This window comes from Corvus brachyrhynchos, unplaced genomic scaffold, assembly GCF_000691975.1.
Source record: "Corvus brachyrhynchos isolate BGI_N302 unplaced genomic scaffold, ASM69197v1 scaffold87, whole genome shotgun sequence".
NCBI lineage: Eukaryota > Metazoa > Chordata > Aves > Passeriformes > Corvidae > Corvus > Corvus brachyrhynchos.
Window position 1 is genome coordinate 5,721,904 of NW_008239767.1, and position 18,481 is coordinate 5,740,384.

The following is an 18,481-nucleotide window of genomic DNA, read 5'->3' on the forward strand; positions in this document are numbered from 1 at the left end:
GCACCACCAAGAAGAGCCTGGAAACATCCTCTGACACCCTCCCTCACATACTGATAGACAGTGATGAGATCCATTCTTAGCCACCTCTTTGCCAAGATAAACAGGCCCAGCTCCCTCAGCCTTTCCTCGTAAGAGAGATGCTCCAGTCCCATCATCATCTTCATTGCCCTCCACTGGACCTGCTCCAGGAGCTCCAGGTCTCTTTTGTACTAGGAGCCCAGAACTGGACACAGCACTCCAGATGTGGCCTCTTCAGGACTGAGTACAGAGGAAGAATCACTTCCCTAAACCTGCAATACTTTTTCTAATGCACCCCAGGACACCACGTGCCTTCTTGGCCACAAGGGCATCGCTGGTGCTGTCGTCCACCAGGTTGTTTCCAACCTTAATGATTCTGTGATTCTATGATGTGCTCCTCTCCATCCATCTGTAAAAAGAAATGGTTCTCAAGTGCGTGGATGTCTTTATGCAAGTCAGAAGGGGAGTACTGACAAACTATGTGGATTTATGCAGGCACAAGCCTCCTGTATCCTTTAGGGTATCTCAAATTTTTAGCTACTTAGTTTAAAGCACACAGCTATGAATAAAAGTCTTTTCTTCATTAATGCTTGTTTAGGCTAAAGCCCTAAGATTAGCAGTGCTCGAAGTATTTTAAGACAGTATTTTAAGACAGTATTTTATTAATAAATAAAAATTAAAACTACTTAGTCTAAATTTGGTTTTACTCTCATTAAGTACTGCTCCATGACCAGATGTAGGTTCAAAGTTGAAACATTTGTAGCAAATCTCTCCAAGTTCAGCGGGAGATGTCAATTGTCCCTGCAAGAAGCAGGAAACTGCTACAGAAAATAACTGATGCACTCTCACACCTGTATTTATCTGCCTCTAGAGAACCTGATCTTCACAGGCATAGAGTATCATCCATCTAGTGACATTACTGAAGTAAATAAAAACTAAAGAAAGCTCTGATTTGGGAAAAGAAAGAGACATCTATCAATTCTGATTTGATATATGCAGCTCTCTACAGAATCACAGAATTGATGAGGTTGGAAAAGACCTCTGAGGTCATTAAGTCCAACCTATGACTGAACACCACCATGTCAATCAGACCATGGCACTAAATGCCATGTTCAACCTTTACTTAGGCATCTTCAGGGACAGTGACTCCACCACCTCCCTGGGCAGCCCATTCCAATGTCTAATCACCCTTTCTGTGAAAAAATTTCTCCTAATGTCCAAAGCAAACTTCCCCTGGTGTATCTTCAGACTGTGTCCCCTTGTCCTGGCACTGGTTGCCTGTGAGCAGAGGCCGACCCCCACCTGGCTCCACCCTCGTTTCAGGTAGGTAAGAACACGTGAGTACGTAACACTGTGTTTATATTTGCATATACATCTATCTACATGGGTTTACTTTCCTAAAATCCTCCCCATCAATCACTTCACCAGGGATAGCTGTATTCTGAAGGATTAGGTGTGCCACACCTTTTTTCCTTCCCCTTGTTCTTTTTAAACTTTCCCTGCAAGTTGCAGCATGGGACCTGAAAGGGTCAAGTTGTTCAGAACACTTCAGAACGGATCTGAAGCACAATTTTGTGTTCTTCACTGGCAAAGAGACACTTATAGGGGTCATCCCTGTCTCTGCTATGGCAATGAAACCTCTCAAATTGTAACATCCACTATGAACAAAACAGAGAAGTTCCAGGGAATGGAAGTTTTCTGAATTTAACAACAGGAGACAAGCACTTATCTCTTTGCAGAACATCCACAGGGAAGATGTGGCATTCTTAAAATATCTTTATACTCAGTTATGAGTAAGACTATTCATCCTACACCCTAGTTCTGCATACAGGAAGGGACGAGCTCATACCAGAAGAATTTTTTTCCGCAGTGGGAACAACTGCACAATGATTATCTTCCACCCAGTGTGGGATTCCATGAGAGATCACGGATGCTCTGGCAAGCGTTGGGGCATTACTACATGTTTGTGGAAGTCTCTCAGCTTTTATTAATTAGATTCCTGACAAAGCAGTAAAATGCTGTAACAGAAAGCCACACTGCTCATTCCTGAATCATATGAAATCATTCACCATTTTATGTACAAGTTTTGAATTACAATCTTCAACTCCTCATCAGAAAAAATAACAAACCAAAAAGGCTAAAAAAGCATTTTTGGAAGAACTGCATAGTATACAGAAGCATATTTCAATTGCACAATATCTTACAGAACACAGACTGTAACAAAAAGCAGAGCCTGTTACCTTTTCTGAGAAGGCAGTGCCCAGCCAAAACTAGATGTTTCATCTCCATTAATAGAGGAACAGTTTTAACTGGACAGAAGAGTATGTGAAAAAAGTTCCTGAACAGTCCAAATAGTTTAACAGAAAAATGAAAGTACATTTGTAAACAACTTTAAAACAAGAGCCTTGTGAAAACAATAAAGGTCACTGAAACTTAAGCTGTTAAACTCTTCTGAGCCCAAACTGCTGTGTTTTACCCTTACAGGTTTTTTTATGATAAACAAATTTTGTCATGTGGAGGAAAACCTAGTGAGAAATCTGGGTAAGTATTTTTTAAATTTTTGGTGGAATTAAGAAAGGGACAATTCGAAGGTAAAAGGTCAGACTCCAAATTCCCTTTGAAAATTACTAGGGTGATAAAACCAAACTATTGATTGAAGCCAACAGTGCACAGTAGCACAGCACTTATTTTATAATCCGAGACCCTTTTTAATGTAAGCCATGAAAAATCATAAGCAACTGCTAGAAATTACTTTTGTATCATTAATTTATCACTGCATTCACTTTCACTATTCAAACCTTGCCACAAAGTGACTTTTCACATACAACACCGATTTACCTTAAGCGTATCTCTTTTACTACATAGCAAAATGTAAAAACTGTCCTGGGAAATGATTTTGTGTATGTAACTATCAATACCTCTGAAGCTGAGCATCAGTATTTATGCTGCTCTACTTAATGCTTCAGCATATGTTAAGTAAGCTGCTGATCACTGAGTGTCTCCATTTTGGTAGGTAGACAGATGTATGTGAACAGCAATGCTTTGGATAACTTGTGCTATTCCTAATACTAGAGTTATTTTCTCCCCCAATTCATTTTGCTATAAATATGTGTGCCCTTAAGTTGATCCCAATATCAGTTTCAGCTAACTAATCAAATTATCTTGCAAGGTTTTGGGAATGAGAACCCTTCCTTTATTGAAATAAAATGAGGGAAAGGTTTCTAACTCCCAAAGGTTTGCCAACAATAGATTTATTTTCAAGACAGGATGTTCAGTAAGTTGTTCATCATCTTTGCTGTTCACAGATAAACACAACAGTATTAATGGTTTTTTTCTAGTACTTAAGATTTTTCCAAGTTCTGCTTATGGGTTCTCATGAATAACCATTCATTTGAAATAAGTGTATTTCAAATTTCAGATTACTTCTCTTTTATTTATAGGGCTCAGCAGCTAAACTTCAATTTCATATTTTTCTTTTGCAAAAAAGTGTTATTAAAACCCTGCCTGTAACTGAGTACATCAAGAACTTACATAAATATGTAAGGAGTAATATATCATTATATTTAGAAATGCCTCATTTTTGTACCAGTTAGAAGTTAATTCATAATCCAAATAATCAATCTGCAATGTAAACAAGTAATTATTTTCTCCTATGTAATAATGGTAAATAATGACACTGAGCATTACATATTCCACTTGAGTTCATTAAATGCAATTCTTCAGTCACAAAGGCAGCAGGCATTCTGTGATGAACTTCCTTTGAGCTATGTTCAAATGAGTGGAATAACTGAGATTCCTGATGGAGATCTAAGCCACTTCCCTCATTTTCTTAATGGTTTCCACTATTTGCATACTCAACTCCATTTTATAATTTGCTATTTAAAATAAATTCATTTCCCCAAACTCTTCTCTCCCTACCCTATCTAAAACAAACTTATTTACATTTAAGGTAAATGCTTTTCACCAAGTAAGTTGTAAGAAAAAAAAAACTCCTAAAACAAAATCAGTAAGGGAGCAAAAACATAAAGGGAGCAAGTATTTCAAGTTCTGTATTAATTTTCTTTCTGAATTTCCTTCCAAAGATGCTACAGGGACAACAGTTTTAAAGGTTTAAAACACGCTATTACATATTTTTGATTATTTCTCTTTCATACAAGGGACCAACTCTGTCCAGTGATCACCTTCCTAACTTTTGCCCAGTATTTAAATGAAACTGCATGTCATTCACACCAAGAAAGTAAACAAAATACAGCCTTTTACTTCAAATATTTTATGAATGCAAGATTACAAGAAATATAATAGTCAAAATGCAGGGCTATCAAGCACTGAACCAAGAATGCTGGCATCAGTTTGCCTACCATTTTGCATGTGGAAAAAATACACTATGTCTACAGGTACAAGGCATCACTAATGCATCATGAATTACTCTGGTCAGCCAACATCACCTCTGCAGCTTGGTGCATGTTTCAGTTTATTATGAAAAAAATCATCATAATAATAGTTTGAGATGAGACACTGGAACAAAACCATTCTTGAACAGGAAAGTTTTTTTTTTTTTGCTCTTACCGAGGTAACACCAAAAACTAAAAATAAGGTCTCACAATTTAGCAGCCTCCTCAACACTTGTTAGGCTAGCCTTCACACAAGGAGCATGCAAACAGCCACTCTTCTTGCTTTAAATTGAGGGCTATTGGTTAATTCAAGTCACTGTTTTTTCACCCTATTCAATCAACCTGTTGAACTGGATGTCCACCTACGAAAAAGAAAATTAAATGATGTTAAGTGTAGCAGACAAGTACAGATCACACCAAGAAGCTAACACTCATGAGCTGTCATAATAAGGGATAATAATAACAATAAAAAAAAAAAAAAAAATCAGTCTTTTCTGTGCATATTTTTCATTTGAAAGGTCCCAGGAAATCATGATGTGCCTGGCCGTTTCTGTTGCTGATTTCTGATGACCTCTAATTGTTTTTTGCATTGCTGATAGTATGTTGAGAGACTTTTGTTTTCATCTAACAGCTTTTTATGTTCTTGTACCAGACGGGATGTGTTTTGCTGGTCTTTTTCATCCTGGTCCAGTTCTGCTATTAGTTCTTGTCTGAAATTAGAAAAAAAAAGTCATTGCCATTTATATTCTATTTCTATTTGTGTGTAGATGACTTCATATGTTTCAAATCAGTATTTCATTATCAATCTAAACTCACAGCTGGTGATATTTTGTTTAAAAGAAGTTGACAAAAGAAATGTTATTCTTTAATGTAGTTTGGGGAAAAATTCCCTTCCAAATCAAATCCACATTTAAACTTTAAAATAGCTGAATGACAGAGCCTCAGTCTCTAAAACTGTCCTTTAGATAATGTCTTTCAGATGTAGTTTTACAGGTCACAGTAAAATATCTAAGGAGCCACACAATATTTCATAAATATATTCAACTGCAATTTTAGGTATCTATATGTACATTTTAAATTTCTAAAAGCAACTTAAAATACAAAATTGCAGTAATTTTTGTAACTTTTTAGTGAAGTGCTATTTTCTATCTGGACTTGAACTTATCAAAGCAGTGGAAAAGTAGAATCAAGGAAATTACTTCTGTAAATGGCTTTTCACATTATTTATGCCGTAAATAATATGTTCAATATGTTTTTCTAGCAAAGATTTTAGAGGCCCAAACACAGTGATAATCTTACTATAATTTATTCTGTAAAACTGATGTAGCAGTTTGTTTTACTATTTTGTTATGAGGTGACAAGAAGGCAAGCTGCCAGCAATATTTTTGCAACAAAATAGCAAAGGAGAAAGCTCATGTTAATTAATCATTGCCATACGGTTTTTAATTACAGTTAAATAAAACTTAATAATTGTATGAGGGTTGAACTAGTAACTACCTTAACCAGCATTAAATTCATCCATCACATCATTTTTTGTTTTAATGCCTACAGACAATTACATTCTGACTAAGAAAAAACAGTTTGGAAGAAATGTGAATACAAACTTCCTAGAAAAAAAAAAGTAGGAATCTCAAAGCAGAGAATTAAGAGTTTTGAAACAAATATATTTGAAATAATTTATTGGCCCTTAGGGACAACATAAATAAAATTAAAGTATTATCTTTAGCTTCATTATCTCCTCATCAAATCTAAAAATTCTAGTTACATGTGAAAAAACCAAATTGTTCTCAGAATACTAAGCCCAAAGTGAATATGTGATAGGAGTTAAATCTTAAAGTAATGTTTTCCCCCCTTCTGTAGGCTATTTCTACTGTACAAAAGGTTTACACACACATTTTTCTCATTAGCTAATCCACAAATACCAAGGCAAGCTCCCTATTAGCAGCTGCTCGCCTGCAGTGGCTCAGACACTGGTCCCCAGCATCAGGAAACAGAGCACAACAAACTTGTTATGAACTCAAATTCTGAATCAACAATAACTTTTGATCAAATACAACAATTTGTGCAGCTGCTTTACTTATACGTGTAAACAATGCATGAAGAAAGAGTCTTATTTCCAGTGCACAAGGAGAAGGTACATAACAGCTTTTAGGTCTTAAACCCATGGTAGAAAAATATGAGTGTTGATAATATTGCTGTAAATGCAGTGCTTGACAAAAGTCAGATATATGATTAAAACTAACTGCAAAATGACTAACATTGACACATTACTCAAAAGCCTATAATCCGTTAACTAAATGATTATCTACAAACTACAATTGAAAATATTTTAAGGGACAGTGTTGCAAATAAAATTCAAAGGTTCTTTAACAGTCCAGGTCTTTCATTTGAGATGAAACAAACATTACCAGTTTGTTACATACAGAGATTTGCCACGATGTTATGTAGGACTTGTCCAGAAGAGTCTTAATATTAATTAGAACTTTCCATTACCTGCTCTAAATATTTCATCTGTACTGAGCAGCTCAGTATTTCTGAGTTTAAGGTTAAAAAAATAATTATGCCCTATGAAATGTTACTTCATAAAGCCAGAATTAACAGTCACAGTGATTATTATTTACTTTTTATTATGTATTTTTACTATTATACACAGACTTTGTGTAAAGGAAACACATAGAAGAACATAAAAGGTTAAACACATTTCACTTACTTCCTCTGCAACAGCAATGCAATTTCTGTCTGAACTTTCATATATTCTTGTGCCATTTTGCAGTGCTGTTCAAACACAGCCATAGATTCTTTGGAGTTTGGGCATGGTGCTAGAGGCTGAAAATAAATCAGACATGTTAAAGACTAATGAACTGATATCTAAGTAAATAGTGTGTTAGAATGTCTCTGCAGTGTATTTATAACAGTCTTAAAAACAGTAAGCTTTTAAAAATAAGTGCCAAACCATGCCCTGGAAAATATTACTGCACCAATGTCAAGGTTTACTTAAATCTGAAGTTTTTAATCTGACACTTGTCACAAAAATCAAAGCAGTGTTTAATCCCACACATAAAGTGTATACAACAATTTGATTCAGTAACACTGAAGCAAATAATGTCTTATTTTGACAGTCAAACTCAGCTTACATTTGGTTTTAGGGATCATGTTTCCCAGGGCTTGTTTTTAATAGCTTGATCAAACCTGAGTCAACTAATCTCAGATTACATAATATATTTTTTTAGCCTTGGTCAAAAATTAGACAGAACATAAACCCAGGTAGATATGTGGCACTATATTTTGCAGCCCCAAAGTCACATGTTAGAATAAAATGCAAACTTGAGAATCTAATGAAGTGTATATTTATTACCTGTAACTGATGATCTAATGTGAGATATGCCATTGGGATGGAGTTATCTGACCCATTGGTCTCTGTAACAATACCAAGAAAATGTTAATGTATTTTCAAGAGTTAATTCTATTCTTACAGGATAAAAACAAGAATTCTAAGTAATTTCACAATACACAATCTGAATGTGGATAGGCAGATGGAAATAGCAGCGTTCCAATCCCAAGGCAGATGAATCATTTTGTTTTTCTGATAGTTAAGAACATCAAAAGTATGGTCTATCACATCAAGAAGAAATAAAAATTATGGTTATCAACCTACATTTCTAGAAGCCATGTAACAGCACACAGATTTTAAAAATACTATTTTTGTACAGTTTGCAATCATTTCTGTTTATAAAAAAATTGCCATTTCATTCTTGTTTATGAAGGATCAGCCAGCCAGCCCATGCATCTAATGACTTTAAAATTAGAAGCTGTGCAAATCAGCTCTGCCAAAGTAAAATAAGCACAACCTCCTGCTCAGTTTTGAAACCTGCTCCCAGTGAGGTCTCTAAGTATCTTCCTCACAACATGCTCTAGGGCATCTCCTCTGCTCTGTATAGATACTTTGTAAGTAGCAAGGAACCCAATAACCAATCCGTCTCCTGGGCATGGCTGCTCTCTTCTTACACTGCCGTTACTCTGGATTTCTCTAGAGCTTTCATTCCAGATTTAGTATGTTCCTGAAATCTTTTGGTAGCCCACAATCTGGGGATCACGAGGTTACTGTTAAGCTTTAAGAGACACAGGAGTAAAGACACACGGAGAAACTACTGATTTTACAGCCGCATAATTGCTACTAGAGGATTATATGGAGAAGGGTAGGTGGGAAAAAAAAGGGGCTGCTTACCCATACCCCAAAAGCACCTGCCACAGAGTAGTCGTGGTAGAGAAACTAAGGTGTTGCCCTCAAAGACTATGCTATTTCCAAGAGCAGCTTCAAAAGGAAACAGAAATAAGAGGGTGGGAATGGAGAAAAAGTAGTTAAGTGTATGCTTGTAAGGAAACTGGAAGGTGGTAAAAACAAAAAAAAAAAAAAAAGAAAACAACCCTAAAACCAGAGACTTAATCACCATGGTATCTTAAATGCAATCAACATGAGAAGTCCTTCCCTACATTAGACTATTGTCATATATGAATACTGCTACAATGAAGGAATCATTGCAATGCTTCAGAAATACATCAATACATGTAAATACTTCGGATGACATTCCTGAGTGTTTCACCACCATGTCACAGAACTGCAAATTTTCCTTGATTGACCAGATTTGGCTGCATCCTTGTTTTAACACTTTGCTTCACTAAATTATAAACGTAGCATCTTTTACAGAAAACCAAAATTATTTCTCTCTTCAGAAATTTGAACAATTCTTTGTGCATGGCCTACATAAACCTAGCAAGAAAAAGTATACATGTGGCACATTCTGTATTTACCTGAGTATAAGGAGAGTGATTTCTGTGGGCCAGAAAACAGACCTGACTTTTAGCTCCAGTGCTGTGCTGCATTTAAGACCAAAAACTTGGCACAAACTTTTGTTGCACTGGCTTATGATATGCAATTTTCAGGTCCCAATGAACTATTGACTGGGTAAGAGCTTGCTTCCGATGTGAGGCAGCAATTCCCGTTAGTGCTCACTGCCTAAAGCAGCTCGGGATCCATGCTGCACAAGAGGGCACAGGGTGGGCTGTTGCAATGGGCAAAGGCTTGGGGAAGTTATGAGTGACAAGCACTGACTGTGGTCAGGCAAAGCAACAAAGGACAGAAAGAAGAAAATAGAGAAGTGAAACACAGGAGTGTGTTGTCCTCCCACAAACACGGGGGAAAAAAAGTTCATCTTACATAATTACCTTACATTTGGTAAAATACAAGTGTGCAAATATACATACATATTTATGTATATATTTATATATGGTCATGCAAGAGTCAGTCACCACATGAGTTTCCACTTTGCAGGTGGTTACAGAAAATGTCTGATCATCCAGATGAAAAGGATCACAAGAAAAAGATTACAGAATCTGAGACTAAGTTTAAGATTCAACACGTACATTTCCATAACAAAAATGTAATTTTTATTTATATTCTAAAAAGGAATTTGTGGGGATCCATTGTTTTCCTGCAGTCCAGTACTGGTTGTTTCCATAACAGAATGCATTGACATTTAAAATCAAATTGAACTATTCAATTATCTTTATTCTTAATCCTATTTCATAACAAAAGAACAGTGATGCTACAGTAGAAGTATTTACAATGTTTCTGCAGACACATTAGTTCATTTAAAACCAGTAATTTTGTGTGCTCATTTACATTCTGCATAAGCAAAATCACAACAGAGATGAAAGATAGAAGTAACCTACTCCAGCTGATACTCACCTGCATAACATTTAATTCCAGATGTCTGGGCAATGAAATCTTTAAATGTGCATTCAAAATACAAATGGACAAGACTAAAACGTTCCAAGATGTCTGTTCCCCTAATTCCCCAAAACCACACTAGAGTAAAAAACCGGTGCTAACAAGATCTTCATTAAATATTACTACCACTGTAGTGTACAGTACTTTCTTAAAAGCAAAATGCTTACAAGTTCACGTAACTTAACAGTCTATAAAAAGGCATTCTTAAAGTGTATGTGAAGAACAAGGCACTAATGTAATGACTGGATTTAAGCAGAACTTGAAAGAATCATGATCTTCATTGCTTACTTTTATTTATATCTGAACACATACCCCACACCACAACCAAATAAATATTTTCATTTTTTTACCGGCAAAAATATTAAGTAATGGACAAAGGATTACCTGCATCATCTGGTGTCCATGGATTACGTGTTGGCTTTTCAGAGGTTGGTCCCGAGGTAGTGATCATTCTCACACTAGGACTAGATGATCTACTGCTGTTTCTACTCTCCTGGAATGACAAAATAAAATGAAATGACAAGTTAACAGAAGATTTTTTGAGAAGTTCATTACGAAGAAAAAAAAAGCTGAAGAAATCTGAACCTATAATCCTCCAAAATGCTCTCCCTCCCCAAGCTTTTACCCTGAATGCTCTCCTAACGGTTTGGTCAACTTTACATGCATTGCAGGGATAATTTCATCCCCATTTTTTCTCCTTTACTGTGTAAAAGAAATGGATACAATTTTGCTATTCAGCATAATAAAAAGCAATGCTGAACAACGTGTTCAAGATCTTTATAGAAAATCATGACAATATGCCTAGTAATTTTCACACCATCATTCAGTGAAATCTAGCAGCTCCACAACATAAGGAAGAAATAAAGTTTGTTTCCAATGTTTAATCAGTGAATGGAACTACATTCAATTAAAGGAATACAGCTTAGTAGCTGCACTAGACTACTGTGTATTAATCTACAGTTTTCTTCTGGTTCTTTTGTTAACTCAAAGGTTATGTGATTAATCGTCAGAAAACTTGAAAAAAGAGCTTAATCAAAAAGGATCAATCAATTGAAGCACATCAATCAGAAAATGAGTACATTCTCCCTCATGAAGCAAATTAAGAACTAAACCGAAATTCTGAAGGATGTTTTTTCATGTACTTTTTGACTCCTCCAATCCTTTTGTTTACCAAAGCACAAAAACATAATACACATTTCATTATTCTACTAAGCTGCTTTTTCAGAAATGTTATTTGCAATACATATGTTTCTATTTCACCTATCCCCTCAGTGACATTAAATTAACACAGTAAAGGATTTAAGACTATAAGCCCCAGCCAAGTTTCTCAGAAAAAAATGAAGTAAAAAGAAAAGATGCTATTAAAATACAACTATTTTCAAGGAGATGTATTTATCATGAAATGATTCATTAAATGACTCAATTTTTCAAAAGAAGCACTCAAATATATGTTAACTAGAAACTATATTTCTTCATGACTGTTTCCAAATATCCTACTTTAAATTAAGTTTTAAAATTCAGGATTTCAGCCAAGTAACGATTCAAAGAATAACAAGATTCTACACACTGAAAGATCCATTATTTCAAATGCATAGTCTTTCTTCTGCAATGTTTATTAAGCATTTTGTGTTTTATGTTAAAAGCCAGAAACAGGATTAAACTGTAGAAATAATCTGATGGATATTATTGAGATGACAGATTTGAAAAATCTTTTGTGTTGGAGTCTTTGTTGTCATTAAGTAAGGTTTAAGTTGTCGAGCTTACTGTTAATGTCCTCAGATATGAATGATAAACACACCCTGCTGACGTAAAAGATTAGAAAATAGAGAAAGCACTTGTAACAGCTTTTAAGTCCTTCAAGCAAAAAGAGAGTTGTTGAGTATCTACAGTGGATAGTGAAGGGCACCTGAGAAATACTCTGGTTACAGTAACTACTCAGTGCTTTACCAGATTGTTTTGGTCCATCAACCAAAAAATATTTCCTTGATATCACTATTTACATGAAATTCAGTAGATATAGAAATGAAGGAATCACATCTGAAGCATATCTAAAAAGCACTACAAAGCTGAAGAGAAGTTCCCCAGACTGAACACAGGTGAGATTACAGTGTTTGAGCATATGTTGAGTGAGATACTTTAGGTCTCCTGGACGGCAGCCCCTCTGACAGGTAAACCAGTGTCTGTACTTTAGCAATCAGTTTCTGCTACCCCTTCATCCTTGCTTCCTCCAGACTCGCTAGCAAGTTACTCTCAAATCGTCTTTGCCAGGTGGTCAAACCCACAAGGCATTCTTAGCTTCCATTTCTCAAAGACTTGCAGTCTTGAAAAGCTGGCACACTCTGAGGAATAACCCCCTCGAAGTTTAATCTAAATACGCAACACAATTTAAAGAAATCATCGTTACTAGTCCTGTTTCCTCATCTCATCTGTGAATTTTATCTTGCTGTGAAAGGGGAGAAAAAAACCCGAATGTACATCTGTGACAAATTTCACAATCTCACGGACAGAATGATTCATCTGTATAATATCAGATCCCCAAATTATCCCACTTAGCTTGCATGCATGTGGGCATGTACATTCTGACCTTGCTTCTCAACTGTTCATGTCAGTACATAGTTTTCTTTAATATATTAATTTTTTTCACTTCAAAGTAAACTTTAAGAGTTACGAAGGCCCAGCAACAGTTATGACATCCCCTCTCCCCCAAAATACCAACAATACCAAAACAGAACAAAAAAAATGTTTAAAAGAGGTAGCAGGTAGTTTTGGTATTTATGGTAGTACTGTGAAAGATGATGTACCAAAACAACCAAACCAATAAAAGATACACAGGGAAGGAGAAAGATACCGCACTGGGTATCTGATCACAACCTGCAGATCTTGAGTCATTATACCAGATATGTTTCTCAGTATCTGTATAAAACATTAAATTTTGTAAAGACTGCATGCAGCATAAATAGCAATTTGCTGTGTTCCTTTAAGTTCCCAAAAACAGTACTAGTTGCAGTTCAGAGTCTGCACATCTGTTTCTGTGTTACAGAGGTGTTAAAGCAAGAGCAACAGTGCTAGACAGAGGACGTACTAAAATGTTTTAAAGTGCATGTACAGGGAATAGGCACAAGAAAGAATTCAGTGCAAAAAAAAGAGAAGATATTAATAGAGAATCACAGTATAGAGACAGAAACAAAGGAAAATGTAGCATTTGACTTTAGAAGGAACAGTTGCATCAGGGCTGCTCATGTCACTTGGAGTAAGGACCAGTCTAAGGTCCCCCAGCACTATAATCTGTGAAAATTCAGACCTAAACACATGTTCTGAACACAAAATCATTCCAACAGCTGATCCAAAGATGGAAAACCTTTCACCTAGCAAATTTTCCTATCTAAACTGTTGATGCTGAGTAGTAAAACCTTCAGTAAAGCACTATTAGTGTCTACTGTTGAGAAAAACAGTAAGAGCAGTAAGTGTCTCAACAACATAAACATAGTAATCATCAGCCATTCAAGCCACACAAAAAATTCTTCTAAGAGCACGCAGAAATAAAATAGACATACAATCATAAAACACACAATTAAATTAAAATAGACAAACAGGCACACAGGAAGACAAGAGTCTTGGTCTACCCCTTTCAGGTAAGCACACAAACTTTGGTATATGTATTATTAAATATTTATTGTATGTTTATATATATATATAGAGTATATATTTTTATTGTATATTAATTAATCTTATATATACATATATTTGAATATTTATATCCAATATTAGTGTTTTCCTTCACCCTAAGAAAAATTCCATTCTGAATTGGAAAAACCTTTCTAATGAAAACCCAGTAGTTAGAATCATTTTCTATTGACAAAGCAGCAATTTTCAGGAAAAATATGTTCAATAAAAATATTTCTGATCAGCTTTACTGTGTCAAATAGTTAAAAGCTAGAAAAGAGACACCGTGGCAATCCTTCAGCTTGAGTGGGATAGGGCCTTTCCCAGCCTGGGTGAGGGAGCAGAGGCACGCAGGGCCACGGCTGCTTGGTGAAGAAGGCTGTGCTGCAGAGTGGGTGTAACGGAGAATGGAATGCAGGGAAGAAGGATGTTTGCAATGAAGGGAGGGAGGGGGAAGGGGATTTTCACATTAGAAAGGATACCCTATATATGGTATAGTGCATATGGGGAGACTGGATAAACTGACCAGAGATATGCCAGTCAGATGTTTTTTCTGCTTTAGCTTGTAGATTGCTTAGAGAGATAGCAGTTCAAAACTTCTAATAAAAAATCAAGGCACTGAGGTCTAGAGCTATAGAAACCCATACAGATGAATCTTAAGTCTTTAGCCATAATTCCATTGTGCTTTGATTCCTTATGGTTTTCCAATTTTTTTTTTTTTAATATACAAGCATGAGTACATCAAAAGTTAGCATTAGTTTCAGTGGACTTCTCTATCTCTCCTCCCATCAAAAAGGGGATAAAAATTCATTACTTGTTTATACGGATAGTGCAACAATGTCTTTGAAACTGCAGTTTTCATGCCTGTTAAAATACTATGTTTTCCAGATTTTACCATAATGTTTCCAAAGAAACTGCAGGAGAGCAACAGACAATTGTAATTCTTCCACTTACATTTCCAATATGTACACTATCAGAACCAAGAAAGTAAAATGTGACTGGTTCTTCTATAGACCCACATGAGAAATTGGTGAGGTAAACATAAAACAAAATTTCTGTATCCTTCTGTTCACAAGAACAATTTAGCTAGAACATCCATACAAGTAGTCAAACAGCTTTCTAAGAAAGATTATTATAACAGTTACTAAGATATGAAGCAAATGATGAAAATCTGAAATATTAACCATTCATTAAAATGAACAGAATGAAAACTTTCAAATACAAAAGCTGTAATTAAATATATTCATACATCAATCAGCACAATTTGGTATAACTGATGTATTGTCACAATTTTTTCCCCCAAGTCTTGAATAATTTTAATTCTACAATTAACTGAATAGGCTACATTGTTCCCTAAATTTTGCAGATTAATTTCTTTCTAACAAACCTGTCTTCTCTGAAGATAATAAAACGTATTTCAGACTTGTTATTTTCTGATAGACGTACATAGTAAATTTACTAATACCTACAGGATTGATGAGGTTTCTGTGGCTATCACACTCCACAGAATTGAAGAAAAATCAAAGGTTATCTCCTTGGTAATTACACTCCCCAAGAATTACCACCTATTTGAGATTATTGTAGTAGGTTGTTTAATATGGAAACCTGATTAACCTGATGAATATGCTAAGCACCAGTATCCCACATTCAAATAATACTAGGGATCTCAAAATTGCTAATTCACACTAAGTACCAAATAGCCTCTGTGAACTATTGAAGCAATCAAAACCAGAAAATAAACACATCTGAATGAAGCATTAGCTATACTTTTCTCATTTAAAATTGAAATGAAACTAGGAGCATATTATGTAGCATACCACTGTTTCTGTTACCATGGCATTTACAATACCAGACAAACAGCTATGTTATTATAAAATATCTTTTTGAAATAGTGTTTTTTTTAAACATAACTTTGTGACAATACTCTGCTGTAAACCTTTCACAAGAAATAGAAAGATATTTCTGTAATTTACTATTCAGGATTCAGAGATTGCTATTAAATAACATTTATGATACTGATGCACATGCTTTTTAGTTTCATGCAGAAAGTGAGTCTATATATAACTGTTTTAGACAGTAAGTAGTAATTACAACTGTTTTCTACATACAGAGAAACAAGAAGGCTTTCCTGTGTAACATGTGCTCTCAGCCCAATTAGGCGGCACACAAAAAACATGTGTACATAAAACCGATAAATACTGCATAAGCTATACAGAAAATGCTTCTCCATCTAGAGCTCATTCATAGTTACCCTCACAGCATCTCATTTCAGTGCAATACAAACAACACTATAGTCTGCCAAGCTTCCACATCATTCCTATGAAAGCATCAAAGGTGAAGAGTTCCAGATCGATTCCCAAGTATAGATTTGGTGCTGACTTTGCTGAAAGGCAAAGAAGAGATGAGAAGGACATTACCTGACTGGACTCTGTTCCAGCAACACTAAGATCTTGAATGGATCTGCGCCTCTGCTGTCCGTTTCCTGCTGGGAAAAAAACAAAACAAAAACAAAAACAAACCAGTGAAATATACTCAGAACTAAATAAGAAGGGTGCGACTGTTGCAGAGGAGCTTGGAATTTGTACAAATCCACAGAGACAAAGTCAGAGAGGGGGAGAGAGAGACAGCTGCAGAATTTTAACTCAAAACATGCTGGCCTGTCAACAAAAAGTATACCCTAATACAATAACCACTCCTACCACATGAATAGCTGCTGCACTCTACTCCACCATCTTCTGTCACATGTATTTGGTCAGGCTTAGTACTTGGGGCAGGAGCTGATGACGACATCTATTTCAAGTGCGTTACGTTATGGGGATTTCTAAAAGCTAAACCGCGAAGATAACAGGCTGCCAGCTTTAACCTGTTGCTCTTTGGCTTGCTCAAGGAACACAGCAAGGACTTCTGCCTGTATGCTGCTCCCCTCAAGAAAACTAAAGTGAAAGCGCTTCCTTCTGGTCTCCTGTCTCCTTCAGAGGAATAAAACTACGTCCTATTCTCATGCTCTGAGAAGTGTGAAAAGGGGACCGTTCAGCTAAATCACATCTCACCATCAACCTATGAAGCACAATGCTGTAATCTTTTCCTCTTCTCCTTCCACCTGTTCGCAATTATCCACCAGTGACAGCTACATAAAACAGTTTAAATTTTAGCACTGACACGCAATCAAAGGCATTTTCAGGAAACAAAATCTCCTTAAATATAAAAGGAGATTATGCAACAGAATCTCCCCAGCTACTTTGATTTTTATTACAGTGATTGTTTATATTATCTCTTGAGAGCAGGTCAGCTGTCCAAAAGGAAACACCAAAATGTCCTGAGTAACAGCTGACAATGCTCAAAATTCTTGCTCTTAGCTCTGCATTACGTAACTCTGCTACTGGAGGGGAGCATCTGAAACACGTACTGCAGCCGTGGCAGGGCCTCGCCCAGCGGCCCTGCACTCGGCTACCAACACAGCTCACTCAAAGCCCTGCAAAAGGCATCACATTGCTGACCTTTTAGATACTTCTCATTCAGCATCATTCCCACGACTCCAAGCCTATCCCAACACGTGTTTTGAATTGCAACAGTTACTACAAAAATGTAAGAGTATTTAATATTGATTGATATATTTAATAAGCCTTTAAGTTTTTAAATATACGTACTATTACACTTAGGAACACACTAACACAAAACAGCAATACAAAATTTTTAGTGTCACTTTATCAGTTTGTCATGACGTTTTAAAATTTATAGAAAGTACTATAAGAAACAAGCATATAAGAAAATCAAGCAGGATTCTAGAACAGGAATATACTTTTCACTCTGACTACAAATGGATTTGGATTGCAACTGTTCTGTGGTCCTGATCTTTTGCTTCTGAAATTCAGGGAAAGTATATACTTACCTAAGCAACAATGGCTAAGTTGTGTTAAATTCTTTGATACTAGGGATCTTGTGAATGACAAATCTATGTCAAAATGTCTGAACTTGTTCATTTGCAGTGAACTTTTTCACTACATAATCATTTAACAAGCAAGATTATACATTTAATAGAATTCTGTGCTGTGGATACTTCATCTGGCTGCCACAGCTCATCTCAATATTCAAGATATGTGTGATCCACCCACGACTGATACAAAATTATGTGCACATTTCATTCAACAACATTGTTATAAAATTAGCTCAGCTGAAATAGGCTTGCAAAAATATCTGAAATTCTCATTTCAGATTAGCAACATTTGTGAATTTAAAGAACCCAGCACATGTGTTGCTGAAATATTAGAACATGGCTGCCAAAATGTTAAAATAATCAGGGTGAGGTGCAAGAAAGAAAAGAAAATGCCTTGCAGGAAGTGAAGGGGTGGGGGGGGAAGGAAAGAGGGGCCAAAACTACTGTGTTGTAAAAAATGAACACCTTTAAATGAAATATCTTCAAGTTAGTAGCATGAGGGAAGAGCAAGCTCTACTAGGCAATGCCATTTTAATTAGTGTAACTACTGCAGACATCTGGCAAATAGCTTCGACAAGGCAGAAACAGACTATAAATCAACAAATACTTATTGCTCCAGATTCAAGACAAAGTTCAATTGAAAAATATACTATACAACACAACAGAAAATAGTTATTTGAAAAGATC

The 18,481-nt window shown here is 35.8% G+C and overlaps 1 protein-coding gene across 9 annotated transcripts in view; it reads right to left on the reverse strand.

The window, feature by feature from the left end:
- Positions 1-2,069: 2,069 nt before the first annotated feature.
- The window catches only part of MAP3K7 (mitogen-activated protein kinase kinase kinase 7), a 46,589-nt gene continuing 30,177 nt past the window's right edge, over positions 2,070-18,481 (reverse strand). For 4 of the 9 annotated variants that reach the window (XM_017742860.1, XM_008640269.2, XM_017742859.1 and 1 more), the window contains 6 exons: positions 16,278-16,345; positions 10,582-10,690; positions 8,635-8,721; positions 7,765-7,826; positions 7,120-7,235; positions 2,070-5,119 (listed from right to left, as the gene is read on the reverse strand). In XM_017742860.1, coding sequence (XP_017598349.1) covers positions 4,939-5,119; positions 7,120-7,235; positions 7,765-7,826; positions 8,635-8,721; positions 10,582-10,690; positions 16,278-16,345 — 623 coding nt within the window. In that variant the 3' untranslated portion in view covers positions 2,070-4,938. The remainder of the gene's footprint in view (positions 5,120-7,119; positions 7,236-7,764; positions 7,827-8,634; positions 8,722-10,581; positions 10,691-16,277; positions 16,346-18,481) is intronic. The other 5 variants (XM_017742861.1, XM_017742858.1, XM_017742862.1 and 2 more) reach the window with 3 other exon arrangements.